We start from the raw sequence: 21034 nt of genomic DNA on the forward strand, positions 1-21034 counted from the left end.
GAAACACCAAAGTTACCACTGTTCGTTTTACCATCCAGACAAAAGATTCCTACTGTTACAAGATCTATTGAACAAAGTGCGTGTTAAATTTTTACAGACAAAAGTCATCTAAGGATATGCAGATTAAAAGTAGACCATAACCATAACTATTTGAAGTGTAATGCCCTCTTAGCTCTGCTCTTTGTAAGGAGTCCATATCATTTTGCTCACATCCACATCAAGACCACCTCGGCCTGCCGCTTTCAAGTGTCGGTCCAGTACCTTAGGATCCGCGCAGATCACGTGTTGTCCTTTCCTGTATTGTATCAGTTCCAAGCTCTGCAGGGTGCTTAATATATCTTCTGCTTTAATCGCTGTCATGTCGCTCAGCTCCTACATTTGAAAAAAAAGTTGGGATATATGAAATAATCTGTTGATGGATAGGCTAAAAAGCATGATTACGGATATATAGATATACATACCTTGATAGATATGTTTCCCTTGTGCTTTTTCAGGATGTCTAATAAAATCCGAGTCCAGTAACCTCTGTAACTCACTAAACCTAGATCAGAGAGCGGCCTTTCCGGTGTCCCGACTTTGCCCTCTTTCTTTGAGAGTTCATAGGCTGTAACACAACATAACGTGTAAGCTTTATAGAGAGATATGAGAGAAAACAACAAGCGAGTTAAATGAAAAGAAAAAAAAAAACTCACAGAAGGCTATTAGGAATTTGCCATAGCCTTTCCTTTGATATGGAGGAAGTGTAAGGATGCAAGCCAAGTTGTAAGCTTCTTCCGAGTGTTTTTCCTTTAACAACAGAAATTGCATTTTTTCATCAGACCATCAAATTGAAACCGAACAAGTACATAACAGACCTAAGAGCCAAAGAGTGCCGATACCTTTGAAAAGTATCCAACCATGTGGCATCCACGATCATCACATTCACAGAGAATATAGAACAGGAACAAATCAACGTCATAGTAAAGAGTCTTGTGGTCAAGAAATAACTTTGCCAGATAACAGAGGTTCTGTGCATAGACCTTATTCTTCTTGCCATCCACCTGTAAGATATTACAAATAAACTTCCAGGTCATGAAAATTCATTTACAAATAAGCTTCCAAATAAACAACGTAAGGCTAAAGCAGATGATTTAAAGATGAAAACGTCAAGATATTACCTCAAACATTGACAAAGTAGAGCTTCGATAGATTTCATCCCCAGGGGGGTGCTTCAAATCGCATTTCCTCTACATAGATAAAGGATGATTGAGCAAAAATTAAGTAAGAAGAATGAACCATAAAAGGTATGTATGAAATATTAAAAAAATGTAAGGAAAAAATAATAAAACTGATACAGATGATAAAAACAACCAGTTGCTCACCATATGCCTTTGAAGCTGCTCTTTGCGCTTCATAAAACTGAGGCAAAACTCACAGAAAAAGAGCTTCACGCAGTCATTGTATTCTGGAGGAAAAGGAGAGAAGTACCATGTCTCAATCTCATACTTCCCAAGCTCAATCGTAGCTATGTTCTTCACTTTCGTGAACTCCTCGTGTTCACGCAAACTCGCAGCATCCAGCTCTTCATGACCCTGTACAAAATATCGAAAAACATCAGAATATATAGCATGCCACACAGTTCACTAAAACCACAACAAACTTTAACTAAGTTAGCCAATCACTATACCTCTACATGAGTCTCATCAATCTTCCGTTTCTGGTGTCGTGTCATCTTCAAGCTAGTCACCTGTAACCACAATCACACTTCTCTGTTTCAGTGCAAACTACAGAGAAAAAAGCTCAAGAATTTGAGGCAAAATGGCTATTACCTTGTCTTCAACTTTTTCATCTAAAGCACACTCTACTGAATCAAGGTCAAGCTGTTCAAGCTTAATCCATTCATCCAATCTTCTATTAACTGCAGTTTCCACACAAGAGTTGTGAAAATCAAACAACTAGAATTACAAAGCCCTCTAATTCAATTCTTCGAAATTTCAGCTCCAATCTATAAACCCTAGATTCACAAATTCAGATAGAGGAACGAGGAAACGACATACACTCTGTGTAATGAACGTAGTACTCGTAATCATTGTGGCAACCATTATAATTCTTCCGGCGCTCGATAACCTTCACCGGATGGTATTTTCCGTCTCTCCATTGACACATCACGCGAGTACCAACCTCAAGAGGAAGCACCCCCATTCTCCTCTTCTTCGACGCATCCGATTCTGAGTTCGTGAGAGCGAGTATCCCATCAGGAGTATGATTCTGATTCGCATCTCCGCCGTTGGTTGCCGGATTCTGGTTGTTCGACGCCGGTGAGGCGATGATAATCGCCGTCTCTGTATTCGCAGACGATCCCATTTCTTTAGTCGGGTCGGAGAATTTTTCCGGGTGGATTCTTTTCTCATACGGGTAAAGAACATAATTAATAAGGAGTGAGGCCCAATAACCACTTTAAAGGCTACATTGGGCCTATCTCTTATAATGGGCATGTACTATATTTCTAACCGTTTTTTTACATTTTGCAAAAAAGTCTCTTACCGTTAAATACACGTTTAATAACTGTTAGGTGTTGGTTTAGTTTTATAATCGCCAGGTAACAATGATTAGTAGGAGCAAACAAATCATAAAAACTAAGAGATAATGGAAGATAAATAATTTCTAAATAAGAGCAAAATAAGTGACAGAGTCAGTATTTTGTCGTGAATGCGAAACAGCCAAACAAGGCTTTATGATTCGTACTAATCACAGGATTCACAGATCAAAAACTCACAAAGTTCCAAGAAGCAAAGACGAAAAACACAACTCATCATCATGTCCTTGAAGTTATGGTCATGGATTCGCACACCATGTTCCTCTAAATTAACCAAAATGATTTTTAAGAACAAAAAAGATTCACATGGCCACTTTACTCTATCTTGTATGTGAAATTTTACATCTCATTTTTGGAGTGAATGTTTCACTTTTACTTATCACTAGGATTTAACCCGTGGTACACCACGGGGCAAATGTTTTATTCATATATATAATAAATATTAAATTTTATGGTTTTTAATTTAGTATTAAAGTTATATAATTTTATATTAATGTTGTAACTAAAAAAAATTAGTGATGATAAAATAATAAAGTATAGATATAACCCATGTTATATTAATCGAAACTCGTCCCGCTATATAACTCGTATCATGATATTTTAATTAATAATGTTTTATAAATTTAAAATATATCAATAATAATATTTCAAAAATAATAACTGTTTTTTGACTTTAATGTGATGACATTCTTTGTAAATTCTTACTTTACTAACACAAAAGTACTTTAAAAAAGGTACTTCAAATTTTTTAGTATATATAAATTTATTGTTTTGGGTAAAAAATATTATAAATAAATATTTAGTTTAATCATAACTTGGGATTGATATACTTGTGTTTTTGACTAACTGTTTTTTCTTTTAATATAGCCTATATTTGGGCAATTTTGTTAACATTATTTGAATTAGCAATATCAACGTAATACATGTACAATTTATTCTTACCAGAAAAAGAACAAAATTTAATAAAAATCAGAAAAGAAAGTTTTAGGGAGTGATAATTATTTTGTACAATTGCAAATTGGAAAAAAGTATATAGAAAAACAAAATTAGAACGCCGGAATAAAAAAATCAGAAAAGAAAGTTTTAGGGAGTGATAATTATTTTGTACAATTGCAAATTAGAAAAAAGTATATAGAAAAACAAAATTAGAACGCCGGAATTAAAAAATCAGAAAAGAAAGTTTTAGGGAGTGTTTTTTTTTAAAAAAATTGTGATGGATGGCTTCTACATATGAACTACTATAAGAAGAAGATCATACTCTCCAAAAAGTGATTCAAAATAAAATAAAATCAAAAATGTATTTGTAGATAAGTTCCAAGTCCAGGATTTATTTGTTAAAAGTGATTCAAAAATGTATATATAGATTTTGTTTTTCGGTGATGAAATAATACAATTGATTCTTATTTCAGTTGTTCACATGGCAACTTGACGAGAGGAACAAAAAAATCACCAATTCACATTGAGAATTCTTTTGATTTGATATACTATAAGGCTATAAGCAACAAATTTCAATTAAATGATTTAATTTGGTGAATACTCCACACCGTTTTAGTATAAAGTACCCCACACCTTAATTTTTTTGTTGTAATTAATTTTATAGACTGTAATTAATTGTCATACCATAAATTTAATAAAACATGCGAAAATCATTCCTCATTTTGTGCAATTACAAATGATAAACGAAACAGTAGTAGTATTATTTTTATTTATTGAAAAAAATATGTAATTCAAGATACTGCTCAGAATATAAAGACAAGAATCCTCTTTCTTCCATCTCTATCTCTCCGCAAACAGTTGCTCAAAACCTTCTTCTTGAGATGGCTACTTCTCTCATCTTCCTCCTCCTCGTTACCCTAACCTTTTCAGCATCAACCCTAATCTCAGCCAAATCCAACACAACAATAATCGAATCAACTTGCAAAACCACAAACTACTACAAATTCTGCGTCTCAGCTCTAAAATCCGACCCAAGAAGTCCCACAGCCGACACAAAAGGTCTAGCCGCCATTATGGTCGGCGTTGGTATGACAAACGCCACCTCCACCGCAACTTACCTCGCCGGGAACCTATCAACCACCGTAAATGACACCGTCCTTAAAAAGGTCTTACAAGATTGCTCCGAGAAGTATACTCTCGCCGCTGATTCTCTCCGGCTAACAATTCAAGATCTTGATAACGAAGCTTATGACTACGCTTCCATGCATGTGTTGGCGGCGCAGGATTATCCTAATGTTTGCCGGAATATATTTAGGCGAGTTAAAGGGTTGGCTTATCCGGTGGAGATTCGCCGGCGTGAAGCGAGTCTGAGACGTATATGCGGTGTTGTCTCCGATATTCTTGATCGCCTTGTTGAATGATTTACATTTGCATTAACTTTGGTAAAAGCTCTATTTAAGTTAAATCGTATTTCAGGAATTTAATATGGAATTTGTAACTTTTGATACCGTTACTTTATTACTTTCAAATTGCCAAGCAGAACAATCTTAGAGATCTCATCAGAATATTGGAATTTAATATTTCTCAATCAATTTACTAATCATACCAAAATCTTAAGTAGTCGTGTTTAGTGCCAAATATTTGGGGGAAAAGGCTTCTTAAGAATTGGGAAGTACTAGAGATATTTTTATATTCGTTTGATTGAATATATCTTTAGGTAACTTTTGCTTTATCTATATGCATTATACGTGTTATCGCTTCGGAGATGTTATATACTTAAAATTTAAAAAAGTTGCGATAAGGTTTCAAAAGTGTCATCTTAAAAGAGAAAGGTAACGTCGTCTATATATTTTTAAAAATAATTTTAAAGCTGAATAGTTATCGATCGACCTCATAACTACTACTGCTTTTAAGACGACGTCGACTGCTATGCGAATCAAAAGCAAAAGACGTATGACTTTTTAATATATTTACAAAATAGATTTAATTTAAGGTGGAAACATATTGTAGTCTAAATTATTGAAAGTGAATGTTCGTAGGTCATTGACTACAGTTTTCGATATCAGTTTACATAATCGACTCATAATTGAACTAAAAGCATTAAAATAATTAAACCATATAAGAACACTAATCAGACCGGTGTTAGATATCATTAAACCGGGCAAGTCGGTGGATAAAATCGTCATTTGACACGGAGACTAATATTTGGCGCCCAAATGATCCCTAAAGACGCGCCAGAGTGAAAGTACCTTTTTTTTTAGTTCTTCTTCTTCCCACTAATCCCACAAACCCTAGAAATTTTCTCGAGAAAATCCGAATCACGATTCTGGGCATTGTGGAGGATTGACAAAAATGAAGGGAGGTACGATACAGATAAGTTGGCACGATGGGAAACCGGTGCTAACCCTAGATTTTCATCCGATTTCCGGTTTACTCGCCACCGCCGGAGCCGATTACGACATCAAGGTAATTCAATTCTGAATTCAAAATCTGAGTTTAGAATCTGAGTTTGGAACAGTTTCTGGATCTAGTTAGATCAATAAGCATCTAATTGAGCGGGAAATTTTGGAATTCGAATGTTTGAAACTGCGATTGTTAGAAATTTACGAGTTCATGAATTTAACATCTGCAATTTTTTTGGTTCTGATCGTTGACGTTACATTCACTGTTGACTGATATTGAATTGAAAATGATTCAGCTATGGTTGATAAATTCTGGTCAAGCGGAGAAGAAGGTTCCTAGTGTATCTTATCAGAGTAGCCTTACTTACCATGGATGTGCTGTCAATACCATTCGTTTTTCTCCATCTGGTAATCACCAGCTTTTTGTTATCAGAGATGTTTTTGAGTTGTAATCATGTTAATTTCTGTGTCATCTAGTGGTGACTGAGTGTTCATGATTATATGCAGGGGAACTACTTGCCTCGGGAGCAGATGGTATGAGGCTAAGATGCAATGCAAGTGTGTTTTGCATATTTTGAATGACTAGTGAAACCTATTATGTACTTCTTTTTTTGTTATAATGCAGGAGGCGAGCTTTTTATATGGAAGTTGCATCCTAGTGAAACCAATCAGTCCTGGAAAGTTCACAAATCTTTATCGTGAGTCCTTTCAATCTGAATAATAAGCTACACTGCCATGCTTTTGTAATCGTTATATTGGAGCCTATCAAGAACCATCTTTTAAGAACCTAGGTTGGGTGTTTGAATACTGTTGCTCTATCAAGAGAGGAGAACGCTTCTCTAGGCTAGTAACATGGTTGAAATATGAAAGTTTCACCAAAATTACCAATATGGACCCAATCTAGTGTATGCTGTGGTGGAATGCATCTGCTTTTCAATGTTTCCTCCACTATCTCTGAAGCAGCAATATAGGTTAAGAGATATGTTTTGACTTTTGTTTGCCCTGCTAGATTTCATCGAAAGGATGTCCTGGATCTCCAGTGGTCTCTTGATGACGCCTATCTGATTTCTGGCTCAGTGGACAACTCTTGCATTATATGGGACGTTAGCAAAGGTGAGAAACTACAATAGGACCTAAATTGGTTTTCGTGATAAATTCCAGATTTTCTGCTTCTCAAAATTCTGTATTTGCTACAAGGTACTGTCCATCAGATACTGGATGCCCACTGTCATTATGTTCAAGGTGTTGCCTGGGATCCCTTAGCTAAGTATGTAGCCTCTCTTAGTTCAGACAGAACATGCCGTATATATGTCAATAAGCCTCAAACAAAGAGTAAAGGTGTTGAAAAACTGAACTATGTTTGCCAGCATGTTATCACGAAAGCAGATCAGCAACGGGGAGATGAAACTAAGGTTAGAGAGAAATTATTTTCTTCATGATTCATCACAATTACTCAGTATTTCTGATTTCAAAATGACATTTTATGCAGACAATAAAAACCCATCTCTTTCATGATGAGACATTGCCGTCTTTCTTTCGAAGATTGTCATGGTCACCTGATGGATCTTTTTTACTCATTCCAGCAGGTTATTATCCATAAAAACCAGTCTTGTTTTTCAGATAGTTGGCCTAGATCATCACATTGTTTACTCGGGTATTATTAATGTCTCTAACAGTCCGTGTTATCACTGTGTTGCATTTCCAGGTTCTTTCAAGGTTTCACCCACATCCGAAGCTGTAAATGCTACCTATGTCTTTTCTAGGAAGGACCTTTCAAGGTAAGATAATCACCTCACCATCTATAGTTTGGAAGTCGTAAAGGCAGGTAAGCTCTTCTTTAAGCTGAGCCAAGTGGATTCAACTTGTTGAGCTTATGTATGAGATAATTAGAAATCAATACAAAGTCTCACCCTAGCTCATTTCATTTTTCCACAAGCAGACCTGCACTGCAGCTTCCAGGTGCCAGCAAACCGGTTGTAGTGGTTCGTTTTTGCCCTGTTGCATTCAAACTCCGTGGTTCACATTCTGGTACATATTATGTTTTCTCATACCACTTTTTTTAGTTTCTTATATGATAAAAAGGCCCTCATGACGTATATATTTCTCTTGAATCTGCAGAAGAGGGTTTCTTCAAGCTTCCTTACCGTCTTGTCTTTGCCATAGCAACTTTAAATTCGGTGTACATATATGACACAGAGTGTGTTGCTCCAATTGCAGTCTTAGCAGGTCTCCACTACGCTGCAATAACCGATATAACATGGTAAAAAGAATATACACATTTATTTCAGATCTGGATGATCCCTCCAAATATTCAAGGTTTCTAATTGTAACCAATGATCATTTGTTCAATAGGTCACCTAATGCATCGTATCTAGCACTATCCTCACAAGATGGCTACTGCACACTAGTTGAATTCGAAGATAACGAACTAGGAGAATCCATCCCTATTTCAGGTTTGCTCTTAGTCCGTTCACTCGCTAACCTTCCAGAACCCGATTGACCCATCAATTCAATTACAGTTGGAAGGAAACCCGTCGATGCTGAGGAGAAAAAGCATGATTTAGAGAAAGCCGATGAACTAATGACCGAGACAACACCAGACGTGAGCAAGAAACAGGCTGAATTACAACAAAACGAAGAGAACAAACAGCCATTGCCAAGCAAAATTACCACGGATGGTGAGGAGAAAGAGCATGTTATGCAGAAAACCGATGATGAAGTGATGACAGAAACAAGACATGAGGAAGAGAATCAGCCATTGCAGAGCAAAGTTAACACACCGGTCTCAAATAAACCAGCAAGGAAGCGCATCACACCAATGGCTATTGACCCCTAATGGTAAACTAACTACTGATGTTTTCTTTTTCCATCTGTCTTGTACCCTGCTACAAATATCTTTCTCATAGGCTACATTTAGACATCAAATGTATGAATTGTATCGATGGATTTTTGTAGCAAATTATAGTCAGGTTGCCATGTTGGAAATGGACTTGTTTATTTAGTCATATGTCTCGTCTCAAAGGCAATGTACATAGATAGACTCACATATGTATGAACGCATGTGATGGTTTTGCGTACATTGTGGATCATTTCTGGGCTCGTAGTAATACATGAGTTAGTTAGCTTGGCATCAATGTCTTAAAGGCCCAAATATCATACACTATACAGCTTGAATGCAACAATGTCAAGGGATGTTGGGCTTGAGCTTTTACGGCCCGTTTAAACCAATTGGTGAATAACAACAATAATTGACCGGTAAAAACAACATAATTTTACCCTAATTTAAATTTTCTAAACCCTTTCTTCTTTCCTTAACAGCCGTAAAAAAGGTGAAAGAAAAAACAAAAACCCAGAAAATCAAACTCTCTCATCTCCAATGGCTATCGCTCTCAATTTCTGAATCTCATCCTCTGTCTCTTTCTCTCAATCAGATTTCAATAATTCTTCAATTTCAAATTTCTTTTTTTTCCAGTTTCAATTAAATTTGTATAAACAATTCCACCTATACACACACAAATACATACAAAAATATCTTCTCTCCCTCCAATGGATTCTCCGAAACTACCGTACTCTCTCTCCGCCTCTTCCTCCACCCCATTCGCTTCCGCCGCCGTAAAACCTCACCGGAATAAACTCCTTTCCCGTAATGGCATCCTCATCATCATCGCCGTGTCCTGTATTCTCCTCCTCCTCATATCTCTCCTCATCTACGCCACCGTCTCAAAATCCTCCCGCAGCCACCGTAATCCATCGCACCAAACCCCAACCTCCGACGATCAACCTCCGCCGGAAACACCTCCTTCTCCTCCTCCAATTGCTCAGATCCGTCTCGCATGTAACGCAACGCGTTTCCCAGACCATTGCGTTGCCTCGCTCTCTAAACCGGGTCAAGTCCCTCCGGATCCTAAACCGGTTCAAATAATCCACTCTGCAATTTCAGTCTCCTTCGAGAATCTCAAATCCGGCCAATCAAAAATCAAATCAATCCTAGACTCATCCGCAGGGAATCAAAACCGTACGAACATCGCCACCATTTGCCTCGAGATCCTCTCTTACTCTCAACACCGTACCGAATCAACGGACATCGCCGTGACGAGCGGCGAAATCAAAGACGCTCGTGCGTGGATGAGCGCAGCTCTAGCTTACCAATTCGATTGCTGGTCAGGTCTCAAAACCGTCAACGACACGAAGCAAGTCGTCGACACGATCACGTTCTTCGAAGATCTCGTGAACCTCACCGGAAACGCGTTGAGCATGATGTTATCGTTCGATAATTTCGGAGACGACGTCGTTTCGTGGATTCGTCCAGCGACGGAAAGAGATGGGTTTTGGGAAAAAGCTGGGCCGAGTTTGGGCTCGGGTACGGGTACAGAGGCTAATTTGGGTTTTCCGTCTGGTTTAACGGAAGACGTGACGGTGTGTGAAAACGGAGGGAAAGCGTGTAATTACAAAACGGTGCAAGAAGCCGTTGATGCAGCGCCGGATACTAACGGAACCGTTAAGTTTGTGATACGGATTAAAGAAGGTGTGTATGAGGAAACTGTTAGGGTTCCGTTTGAGAAAAAGAACGTCGTCTTCATCGGTGACGGAATGGGCAAAACGGTAATTACAGGGTCGTTGAATGTTGGACAACCAGGAATGACAACGTTTAACTCTGCAACTGTCGGTGAGTTTTTTTTAACTTCGTTAAACCTTTCTTTAAATCGATTACTAGTTTACTACTAACTAATTAAGGAACATAAATGGGAAGAATAACATTAAAGTCAAACATAAATTTGTTTTTTTTTTCTTTTACCCTTGTGATGTCTTTTTTAGTACTGTGTCTAGATTTGCTCTGCCACGTAAAAAGAATATCATTTATTGTTATTTAATTTCAAGATTCAAGTTATGTCGATAGAATGAGACTGTCCCTGGTTCCACTAGAGACAGAAACCATGTGACATTTACTTGGAAAAATATATACATTGGATTTTGTTCTATAAACATAGATCTTCTAATAATAGACTATAAAAGTTGCTAAATAATGTTTACGTTATTACTTGTTTTCGGTTTTGGTAGGAGTTCTCGGTGATGGATTTATGGCTCGTGATTTAACTATAGAGAACACGGCAGGAGCAGATGCGCACCAAGCGGTTGCGTTTAGATCAGACAGCGATTTCTCGATACTCGAAAACTGTGAGTTTCTTGGGAATCAAGACACTGTTTATGCTCACTCTCTCCGTCAGTTCTACAAACAATGTCGAATCCAAGGCAACGTAGACTTTATCTTTGGTAACTCAGCTGCCGTATTCCAAGACTGTGATATCCTAATCGCTTCAAAACACTCCAAACTCGAGCAAGGCGGTGCGAACAACGCGATCACAGCACACGGGAGGATTGACGCATCGCAGTCCACGGGATTTGTGTTTTTGAACTGTTCGATTAACGGAACAGAGGAATACATGAAGGAGTTTCAAGCTAATCCTAAAGCGCATAAGAACTTCTTGGGTAGACCATGGAAGGAGTTTTCAAGGACGGTTTTTGTAAACTGTAATCTAGAGTCTTTGATTAGTCCTGATGGATGGATGCCTTGGAGCGGGGATTTCGCATTGAAGACTTTGTATTACGGTGAGTACAAGAATAAGGGTCCGGGATCGGTTAGAACGAATAGGGTTCCATGGAGTAGTGAGATACCAGAGAAGCATGTTGATGTTTACTCTGTGGCCAATTTTATTCAGGCTGATGAGTGGGCTTCCACGACTGCTTGATTTTGTAAAGGAAAATTGAGGTTTTAGGATTTTGAAAAGAGGGGAAGAGAAGTCGTCATTGTAACTTTATTGTAGTGCCAAATATTAGTGTGGTTTCTTTATCGTTCATTGGGGATTCATAGATTAAAAATTGAAGATAATAATCCATCAAAAAGTTATAATTTTTTGAGTGATGGAAGAAACCACTTAAACCATATCATACCAAAAAAAGAAGGAAACTTTAAAGCCCCTTTAATATCATACTTTCGAGTGGTTGAAGACTCTTAACATCATATTGTAGATGCAAGAAAAATGAGAAGAACTTTATAAGTGTTCCTTTTAAGGAAATGGGTAAAAATGCTTGATGCTTCAAGGAAACTACATTTAAACTGTTTCAAAGGGTTAAAAGTAAATGACTTTGTTATGTTTTACCATGTGTCAAACACATATTGTGAATGACATTGATGAATAAGGTGACAGACACACAAAGCTATGGGTAGAAAGAGAAACAACATGGGCAACAGGGCAAGGGGAACAAAACATGATCTTTTGGTGTGAGAGAGCGAGAGAGATCTTATATTTATAGGTCGGAATCCCAACTTTTCTCCTCCTTTGGTGGAGCATATTGCCTGGTGAGACGGGATCTAGCCCATGGATCAAGTGGCACTCGAGGTGGAGGTTGAGGTGTTGCTGGTTTTGATTGTCTTAGCTCGTTCTCTCTATCAATAAACCTGCACCAACAAGAGTCAAAACAGTTAGCTCACTTCGGAAACTTCCTAAACTAGAATTAAGTACCGGTATCTCGAGATACACAAAAACTAGATATATGTGAATTCAACAGTCTTAATGTTTGATTTTAAGATATAGCATCATCCATTTTGTCGTAAATGTGGCTAAACCAAACTCGAATTCAATGTACATCTGTGAACAGAATAAAGAAAAGAAATTTGTTTACTCGATATAGGCCATTGGTGCAGCATCACCAACACGTATGCGAGTACGAAGCATTCTTGTGTATCCACCAGCTCTATCTCTGTTAACACATAACAACATCCAGCTGATGAAACAGAGTACATAGCAAAGATTCAAATAAAATTAAAAATAAAAAACCGAGATAGGAGGACTCACTTGTATCGATAAGCCAATTCTGTAAAAATCTTGTGAAGTACATCATCTCCTCTAACAAACCCAGCAGCTCGTCTTGCTGCAGCGAGTGAGCCCTGTAATAAATCATTTCATCACCGATATGGAAAGTGATCGCAAATCAGACGAAAAGAAGTTACATTTGCTCTCTATCTCAACCAAATTCATCTAAAATACTAATCCCGGAGAAGCAAAAACCATTCCTGAGCTAAAAAACCAAGATTTGTGTACACTTGAGCACAATTACAGTCCTAAAAAACCAACTATAGTCTCTGATTACCTCTTTTCCAAGTTGAACCATATTATCAGCAAGACGACGGACTTCTTTAGCCTGCAAAACCCCAATGTTACCCAATGAGAAACGTTTTCTGAAATTTTGAAGAAGTGAGACAACAGATTCTCATCAGATAACTACTATAAACCCTAGCTAAACCCCATGTAAAAAAGTAAATCAAAAATTGGGGGAAATAGGAATTAGTACCTTCGCAACAGTGGTCTCAATTCGCTCGTGTTTCACCAATTGAGAAACCATAGTCCTATTGAGATTTGAATCGAGAGAAATTTTAAGCAATGTGCGAAGACGAATCAGATCAATGAGAATGTTTCTACTAAGAACAAAAAAGAAGAAGAAGAAGTAACCTGAGCATGGACATACGATGACCAGCTGGGCGGCCGAGCTTCCTGAACTTGGTCATTTCTGCGACGGCGAAGCGATCGGAAAATGCGAATCGGAAGAAGAAGAATAAGAAATAACCAACCCTTCGATAAACCCAGCTCAGGTGTGGACCCTTCAACTTATTAATGGGCCGGATCTTTTCATTTTCTGGCCCAATTACATAAGAACGCCGTTTGTGTCATATAAAAAAATGTTTTTGAATTTATAATGAAATTTGGGAATTAAATTATTCATATAATGTTTCCATCGGTTACTTTTTGTCCTTGATACTATATATACCAAGAATCAAAATAACAATTGAAATACCTAACTTTTCCGCTGACCAAAACCAAAGACTATTGTTATAAAATAAAACACGGATCACACAATTTTCATATTTTGTGGGCGGTTTGTCGACTCTTCTCATTCGCATTCATAGTCAAAGACTCAAAGGCAATGTCTCAAAGTTGGACTCGTTGAGAGTATTATACTCTAATATTTTAATATGTGTCTTCTAACAATCATAAAAGATAATAGCAACACTTAAGAATCCAAAAACATAAAAGGTCAGTTCGATGTAAATAGTCAATAATTTAAAAAGTAATATAGTTTTAAAATAGTATATAGTTTTTTGTTTTGTTTTATAAAAGTATGGGGAACCAACCAGCGCATTCATGGGTTTTCCGAGACCCTCCCAAACTTTAAGCTTATATATTTTAAAAATAATTGGTATCATACAATAGATAATCAAATACATATATAACCGTTCACTTTCTAAAACCAACTATATTGATTATTGAAGATGATAGTAAAATTCTACGAACAAATCAAAATCATGTGTTTTTGAAGACAGTTGATCCGTTCAAATTTTGTTAGTGATTGTAGCTAGAACACTTTCTAACTAAGTGTTAGCCAGTGAAGTGATTGCTGGCAGTGATCACGAACGAAAGATTAATAGAGGCTAAGATTATGTATGGACTTTTGACACACAAATAATACCACAAGATGAGGAAAAAGATGTATTCGAATGATTATGACTTATATAGGCTTATGTCTATGTCGTGTATGATGTATTCGAATCTTCTAAAGACAAATCAAAAATCACATGTAACATCGTTACAAATTGTGGGTCGATCGGAACTATATGACGTATTTATCTTTTTGACAATTTTGGACCTATTACCAACAGAATATATTCAAAATGCGCATTTAGAGAAAAGCAATTTCATATCAATGATACGAACAATATGATTAGAAAATTCACGAACATTGTTATTATTTGATTTTACTTTCCAGTAATAAGAGAATAATAGACTACACATTCAATGAGCAATGAATTGAATCTCTTTTTAGTTTATATTAACTATTCAAAATTTCATTTTGTTTACAAATTTTCTTACCCTTTTAACCTCTTTCCCAAGAAACAAATCCTAAGAACGAAACCCTAGTAAGTAAAAAAAGAATTGATTAAAACGGCATGATATGTGTCGTTTTGGTGTCGTAAGCCGAAAGGCAAGATCTTGAATTCACCTTGAAGACCTTAAGAAGATCCGTTAACATACGTCTAACGGCGGGAGAGCAATTGCTCTGTAACAGTAACAGAATTTTCGTAACTCCGTTAGCACTCGTAACAGCTTCCAAAGCTTTATCTTCTTTGAAAAGATAAGAAACACTCCATAGCACCGTCACGGCGTGCTCCGTCGCCGCCGTCGAAACTTTCATCAGCTTCTTAACCACCGTCTTCAAACACTCGCCATCTCCGCCGCAAATTTCCGCCCTCCCTTCCTTAGTAGATGCTAAAATCTCGAGAAGCTTCAAGCATTTCTCAGTCACCGAAACGCTCGACGACGTTGAATCTGATAACAATTTGGTAACATCTCCGATGAGTATCTCTCGGATTAGATTGAGTTTCACACGTTTCGGTGAGCTAATCGCGATCAAACACGATAAACTCGATTCGATTAAGCTTAAATCGGAATCTTTGCTAATCGATTTCATTAGCTCCGTGATTACACCATCTCTCTCGGCGATTAACAGCTTTGACTCAGCGTCGACGGCGATGAACTCAAGTAAACCGGCGCAATCGATTTTCAATTCGACATTCCCGGTTGTAAACAAGTAGACGATAACCGTTAACCGATCTCGACCGTTGGTTAAAATCAGATTCGAAAACCGCCTCCGATCTGAGATTTTGGTTCGAATCATACTCAGAATCTTCACCGCCTCTTGAACAACCAGAGACTTCGCGGCGGAGGTGGTTTTGAAATCTACCTGATTAATCAGATCCACGAGAAGTCTCACGAAATCATCTTTTCCGGCGAGAAATCCTCTGTTATCATCAGATTCTCTTCCGAATCGAACAATCTTCGACAAAACTTCGCGATCATCTCTTTCTTCTTTCTCGATCTTCACTCTATCAATCGCATCGGTGATCTCATCCCTCGTCGGAGCAGCTAATTCCGCCGATTCAACACAAACTCGACGACGAACAGAGTCAGACCAAATCTCGATAAGACGTTGAAGAGTCCGATTAGGTATGAAATCCTTGTTCTGAAGAATCTGCATCGTCGCCGGACAAGTGTTATTCCCGCCGTCGAGCCACCGTTGGATACTAGCTCGATCGTAGGTAACGCCGGTGCAAAGACTCACCGGAGATTTCATAACGTCGAGTGATATAGGACATCGGAAGAACGTAGGAACAGTGATGCAGAGATCATCCTTCCTCATTGCTTTGGCCGTTGATTTTTTGTTTTCCGATTTGCTCCAAAAGAAAGCGTGTGGGAGAAAGAGAAGAGAGAGAGAGTTTCTTGTTTATGTTTTAGTGCGTGGGGTTTGGTTTAAAAGATGAAAGAGAAAAAGAGTCAAACTTTGGTGACGTCAAATTTCACTTTTTTGACGAGAATTTTAGTGTTTAAATATCTTTTAATACTATTTTAATGACTAAATCGAATAACCTTTTTCTTTTTACATAAATCGAATAACTTTTTTTTTTTCTCTTCTCTTTATGCTATTATAAAATAACTATACTACAAAATTAGAATAATATTTCAACACACTCCAAAGTTGAAAAATATATATTCGTATTCAAACGTAAAAATAAAATCTGATATATTAAAATCGATTTTATTTATGTTTCACTTGTAGGTCGTTTGGTCAAAGAAGAAGTCTTCTTTCGGCGCGTTAATATTAGAGATTTTCAATCGGGTATATATCACAGCCGTTGATCTGGATTTTTAAAATCTAACGTGTTGGGAATGGGCGGTGAGGATTTATGGAAAGTGGATGCAGATATAAGAGTCGAGAGAGTGGGGTCCACGCTCCACCGTTTGAGATTTGGGTCCACTTATACGTCTTAAGAACGCACCGAGTTTTGGGGTGTGAAATTGCACGTTTGAGATTTGTTGTGGAAATTTGGGAACTTTTTTATTATTTTTTGACGACCCTTCAATTTAGATTTTATTTTTTATAATATCCCTCATTATCTTGTTTCTTAGTGTTCCGTCCTCGTTTTCACATTGGAAAATTTGTAACGTGTTATTCGATTTAATCGAATAAGCTTCAAATATTGCTGAATCGGTTTAGTTAGAGATTTTTCATTTGGCTATTTACCTAAATAGATGAAACAGTAGTTAAAATTATATGTTTTAACAAATTTACAGTTCACTATATGCTGTATATTTCTCAAAATTTTATAAAATGTAGGCAGAAACCAATAATATCTAATGAGAAATGGAAAAGATATTACGTAGAAAAGGAGAAAAGAAGAATAAATGAACAAAATTGTTCAATTGACCGGACAGATTCTATGGGCTACAATTGCATCTTTTGTTGCACCTCCACTTCTGTTTGTTTTATGTCCGCAACTAGCAACACATGACGTGACACTTGTTTTCTTCTTCGATACTTATTTCAGATGTGTCTACTTATGTTCATTACAAGTTCACCCTTCAAAATTTATGACCGTCGGCTAATTTACATTTTAAAGTTAAGTACCATGATTCTTTAACTAAACCTGATTTCTATCTTTTATAATCATTTATTCCTCGATGAATCATTTATTCAACTATCACGCTCTAAGACTTGCCAATAACAAGTCTAACCCCAACTCTTGTTTCATGCAAATAGTTCCAAGTCAAAGTCAAACAATGACATCAATACTAAACACCAAACAGCGTGCAATGAACTTGAATAGTGATTTAGGCAATTAGCATTATAATTAGGAGATTTTCTTCTTTTTAAGATATAAATAATGAATAAACTAATTGCTTGCACGTGAGAGGCTCTACGTGTTGTGGTTGATTCAAACACTTGCGTCCCGCACGTTTAAGCTTTTATGTTTAGTCTACATGAATGTGAAGCACCAAATATGAAACCATGGAAGTTTATGAAAATTGAAATTCTAACTATTGGATTTGCCACACACGTTTAACTCTCTAACAAATTTTGTATTCTCATCTACTTTTCTAAAATATTTGCGGGAAAATAATTTGAACGTTCAAATTTGAAAGATGGATCATGATGCTTTAATTAGTCAAGTCCACGGTTATGACTTATGATGATAATATATAGTTTTATTCCCTATAAAGAAGTTGGTAAAGCGTATGATTAAATTTGAAGGTTAATTAAACAAATAGCTAATTGTCAATTGTTCTTAAACATTACTCTGGTGGCAAATGATGCTCATATTTTCCAAAACAAAGTAGCACATTGTTTGTTCTTATATCATGCTATACAGAGAAAATACATAATACTATTGAATCATATTAATTAACGCTTGATATGCTGTGTTTTGTTTTTCCCGAAATTACATTCATAATTTATTTATTATTTATTTTTTAAAAGCACGTAGTTTAATTAAATGACATAGTTTCGCAAAATACAAATAATATCTGCTTTGCCACTTAAGTATAATGAAATGAAAGAAATTTAAATAAAACACTTTGGGTTAACAGAAAAATAAGCGATATCTGGAAGTGGAATCTACGGGCTTTAGTAGATTTTATATGGGCCTATTAGCCTAATATTTAATCATTCAAGGCCCATTTAGTTTGTTTCTTTCGTTAGAAAAATATCCATCATTTTAAATACCAACATGCATGCATATACGGATATACGAAATGCATGAGAAAATAATTCAATAGTGTAAATTCTTTGGTTAATTTTTCGGGTAGACAAATAGTAATCTACGCTATTTGCAGCTTCTCATTTTTCAGAAGTTCAGAAAGAAAAACTTCTTGCCGTTTTTACTTTCTTGATGACACAAACCTGACGTCTAAATCGCCTTCTTATTGTGGTCCTTCTTGAGATTAGATTTGGCGTCTTGAGTTTGTGAGATGACCGAAGAGACGCGAAACCATAGCACGTGTGCGATCAGTGTTCTACTGTGGTGCTCTGGTCAAAGTCAAACCAAGATTTTCTAAGCAAGCGTATTTATTGTTTCATTGAAACTAAACTGCTATGTCTCCGACAAGAAATGGGAAAAGTTTTCCCACAAATAGTTTTTTTTTTTTTTTCTTTTAACGATTAATAAAATGTTCATGCTTAGTAAAAAATATTGGACATGTAGATAATGTGGATGCACCGAAAGTAATTAAAAGTTTTGGATGGTTGAAAATATAAATTGCGAGCATATAATTATTTATGAAAAAGGTAACATTAATTCATCGGAAACTCAAAAGGTAGCTAACGAACTTGTTAGCTCACCAAATTGTCCGTGTCTTCACTCTTCCTACATATATATACATGATTCAATTTATGAATTCAATCATTACTTTATTATATATCTGTTAACTTATGACACCAGTTATTTTACTCAAATCAAAAGGACCAAAAATACAAACCTTGCTAAGTTTATGGCGTTGAAATGTTTGAAAAAACTAACTTCTCTGCGAAATAGTATGCTTGAGAGCAGCCCCGGCTCAGATGGGTAAGGCAGAGGTGCGACGGCCCGGGGCTTTTTTTTATAAAAAAAATTACATATAAAAAAGGCCCAAATATTTTTTAAAAATATTATTAATATGAGAATTATATTTTAAGAGGTCTAATTATTTATAAGAAAATGTATAAAAAGGCTCAAAATTTTTAAAATAACAATTTTTACTATAAATACTCCGCAAAAATTTTAAAAATTAAATAAATTTTCTCTTTGTATATAATAATAGGCCAAAAAAAATTTTTTTGCCCTAAGGTTCTCAAATATATTGAGCCGGAGGTGCTTGAGAGTTGAGATACATGTATACTATAAGAAATATGGATGAGGCAATTTGTATGCCAGCCACAAACACGATAGTTGGTGCGACATATAATGTGAATGCTCGAATCACTTTCAATGAATATTATTCATTCATGACTGATCACGATTCATGAGTTGTGACCGTGACTCGTGACTCGACTCATGAGACATGCCTCGCACCACCTTTACCCCGACCGTTCCGTACACTATACGCGTATTAATTTAAGTACGTAACGTTGGTTTCTTCACAGGTACATGTATCTTATCACATATATAAACACGGTCGATCGCACGTGTGCATATATTTGAGTTATTAATTATTATGCGTTCAAAGTATTTTTGTTTCTAAATGCTCGAGCATCCGTGGTCTAGTGGCAGAGAAAGTTTTGGAAAATGGTGAAACTCCCAAACCTGAGTTCGATTCTCTCTGGAAACAAAAACACATTTGTTTGGGAAGTCTGTCAGTTGGGCCTTGGCCCAATTGGTTTATCTGGTAGCCAGAAATGCAGGCGGCCTGACTACCCACTGGCACTTAGTCGGAAGGCATTTCAAACTCGAGATAGGCAGAGTGGTAGCCCGTAAGGGCCTAACCGTTAACACGGTGAACCAGTCCACTATGTAGCACCTCGGTGCGTTCTTACCGGGACCGACCGGATAGCCGATAGGGTTTATCAAAAAAAAAAAATAAAAAAATTTGTTTCTAAATAAAGAAGTAACGTTTGTGGGTTCACGTAGTTGCAGCGCAAGGAGGAAATTTATATATATATATATATATATATATATATATATATATATATAATCTTCAAAATTTAAAAAAAATAAATTTATATATATATATAAATTTATTTTTTTTAAATTTTGAAGATTATAACTCAGATACCAAACGACGGAAAAGAGACTATAGTTTATTCTGATATCTAGCTACTCTGAAAAACTTTAGATATAAAACTCCTAAAATTTGTGACAAGTAATATTATTTTTAAAAAGATTACTTAGATGGGTTAATGCAATTTTGGCAAACGCTTTTGAATTTTTCCATAGACCAAAGATATCTTAAATTTTGATTTTAACTGTGTGTGAAAACAATCAGTTTCATTCATCTTAATTACATATATGCATGGCTGTGGGCTGTGGGATTTTGGTTAATGATTTGCCGAATTGTGAGTTTTTAGAAAAGTTTTTGTCGAGTGGCCTGTTTTGGTTATTCCATGTTCTGGCGTATTGGATATCTAGTGTAAAAAAGTTAGTTATTTATTTACTTCTTTTACTAAAGAAACTATTTATTTTACTACTCACAGAATACATTTAGTTTCACGTTTGAATTCATGAAACAAAACTTTGTGTTGGTGATGCGTCTTGTGTTTA

The 21034-nt window shown here is 36.3% G+C and overlaps 6 protein-coding genes across 6 annotated transcripts; 3 read left to right on the top strand and 3 right to left on the bottom strand.

Moving 5' to 3' along the window:
• Positions 1–2502, bottom strand: LOC9300985 (histone acetyltransferase of the MYST family 1). Its single transcript, XM_002866579.2, has 9 exons — positions 2037–2502; positions 1809–1897; positions 1667–1726; positions 1362–1571; positions 1158–1226; positions 879–1040; positions 693–786; positions 462–604; positions 1–372 (listed from the first exon to the last, which is right to left on the bottom strand). The coding sequence occupies exons 1-9, from the start codon at positions 2341–2343 to the stop codon at positions 169–171; spliced, it is 1338 nt and encodes a 445-aa protein (XP_002866625.1). The 5' UTR covers positions 2344–2502; the 3' UTR covers positions 1–168.
• Positions 2503–4215: 1713 nt separating this feature from the next.
• LOC9302698 (cell wall / vacuolar inhibitor of fructosidase 2) lies at positions 4216–5070 on the top strand. The gene has a single exon (XM_002864864.2). The coding sequence runs from the start codon at positions 4393–4395 to the stop codon at positions 4930–4932; it is 540 nt and encodes a 179-aa protein (XP_002864910.1). The 5' UTR covers positions 4216–4392; the 3' UTR covers positions 4933–5070.
• A 660-nt stretch (positions 5071–5730) lies between these two features.
• Positions 5731–8918, top strand: LOC9300986 (chromatin assembly factor 1 subunit FAS2). Its single transcript, XM_021030191.1, has 12 exons — positions 5731–5977; positions 6210–6321; positions 6421–6447; positions 6539–6611; positions 6923–7026; positions 7111–7325; positions 7403–7499; positions 7619–7691; positions 7853–7941; positions 8032–8173; positions 8266–8366; positions 8433–8918. Exons 1-12 carry the CDS (start codon positions 5864–5866, stop codon positions 8747–8749), a joined length of 1464 nt encoding a protein of 487 aa, XP_020885850.1. The 5' UTR covers positions 5731–5863; the 3' UTR covers positions 8750–8918.
• A 245-nt stretch (positions 8919–9163) lies between these two features.
• On the top strand, positions 9164–11823 carry LOC9300987 (probable pectinesterase/pectinesterase inhibitor 64). The gene is made up of 2 exons (XM_002864866.2): positions 9164–10579; positions 10972–11823. The coding sequence occupies exons 1-2, from the start codon at positions 9460–9462 to the stop codon at positions 11658–11660; spliced, it is 1809 nt and encodes a 602-aa protein (XP_002864912.1). The 5' UTR covers positions 9164–9459; the 3' UTR covers positions 11661–11823.
• Positions 11824–11950: 127 nt separating this feature from the next.
• Positions 11951–13533, bottom strand: LOC9300988 (50S ribosomal protein L17). The gene is made up of 6 exons (XM_021030194.1): positions 13422–13533; positions 13264–13318; positions 13063–13113; positions 12768–12859; positions 12595–12672; positions 11951–12370 (listed from the first exon to the last, which is right to left on the bottom strand). Exons 1-6 carry the CDS (start codon positions 13475–13477, stop codon positions 12220–12222), a joined length of 483 nt encoding a protein of 160 aa, XP_020885853.1. The 5' UTR covers positions 13478–13533; the 3' UTR covers positions 11951–12219.
• Positions 13534–14696: 1163 nt separating this feature from the next.
• LOC9302699 (U-box domain-containing protein 27) lies at positions 14697–16326 on the bottom strand. The gene has a single exon (XM_021014347.1). It carries the CDS (start codon positions 16162–16164, stop codon positions 14905–14907), a length of 1260 nt encoding a protein of 419 aa, XP_020870006.1. The 5' UTR covers positions 16165–16326; the 3' UTR covers positions 14697–14904.
• Between the last annotated feature and the right edge of the window lie 4708 nt (positions 16327–21034).

This window comes from Arabidopsis lyrata (genome assembly GCF_000004255.2).
Source record: "Arabidopsis lyrata subsp. lyrata unplaced genomic scaffold ARALYscaffold_8, whole genome shotgun sequence".
NCBI lineage: Eukaryota > Viridiplantae > Streptophyta > Magnoliopsida > Brassicales > Brassicaceae > Arabidopsis > Arabidopsis lyrata.

Excerpts from the sequence above, each read along its gene's own strand:
- LOC9300987 (XM_002864866.2), top strand. The coding sequence starts at position 9,460 with ATGGATTCTCCGAAACTACCGTACTCTCTCTCCGCCTCTTCCTCCACC. Across the intron at positions 10,580-10,971 it reads GTTTAACTCTGCAACTGTCG|GAGTTCTCGGTGATGGATTT; the intron begins GTGAGTTTTTTT and ends CGGTTTTGGTAG.
- LOC9300985 (XM_002866579.2), bottom strand. The coding sequence starts at position 2,343 with ATGGGATCGTCTGCGAATACAGAGACGGCGATTATCATCGCCTCACCG. Across the intron at positions 787-878 it reads TGGTTGGATACTTTTCAAAG|GAAAAACACTCGGAAGAAGC; the intron begins GTATCGGCACTC and ends CTGTTGTTAAAG. Across the intron at positions 373-461 it reads AGGGAAACATATCTATCAAG|GAGCTGAGCGACATGACAGC; the intron begins GTATGTATATCT and ends TTTCAAATGTAG.
- LOC9300988 (XM_021030194.1), bottom strand. The coding sequence starts at position 13,477 with ATGACCAAGTTCAGGAAGCTCGGCCGCCCAGCTGGTCATCGTATGTCC. Across the intron at positions 13,319-13,421 it reads CATCGTATGTCCATGCTCAG|GACTATGGTTTCTCAATTGG; the intron begins GTTACTTCTTCT and ends AAATCTCAATAG. Across the intron at positions 12,371-12,594 it reads GCACCAATGGCCTATATCGA|GTTTATTGATAGAGAGAACG; the intron begins GTAAACAAATTT and ends TTGTTGGTGCAG.
- LOC9302699 (XM_021014347.1), bottom strand. The coding sequence starts at position 16,164 with ATGAGGAAGGATGATCTCTGCATCACTGTTCCTACGTTCTTCCGATGT.
- LOC9302698 (XM_002864864.2), top strand. The coding sequence starts at position 4,393 with ATGGCTACTTCTCTCATCTTCCTCCTCCTCGTTACCCTAACCTTTTCA.
- LOC9300986 (XM_021030191.1), top strand. The coding sequence starts at position 5,864 with ATGAAGGGAGGTACGATACAGATAAGTTGGCACGATGGGAAACCGGTG. Across the intron at positions 7,027-7,110 it reads TATATGGGACGTTAGCAAAG|GTACTGTCCATCAGATACTG; the intron begins GTGAGAAACTAC and ends ATTTGCTACAAG. Across the intron at positions 8,174-8,265 it reads GCAATAACCGATATAACATG|GTCACCTAATGCATCGTATC; the intron begins GTAAAAAGAATA and ends TTTGTTCAATAG.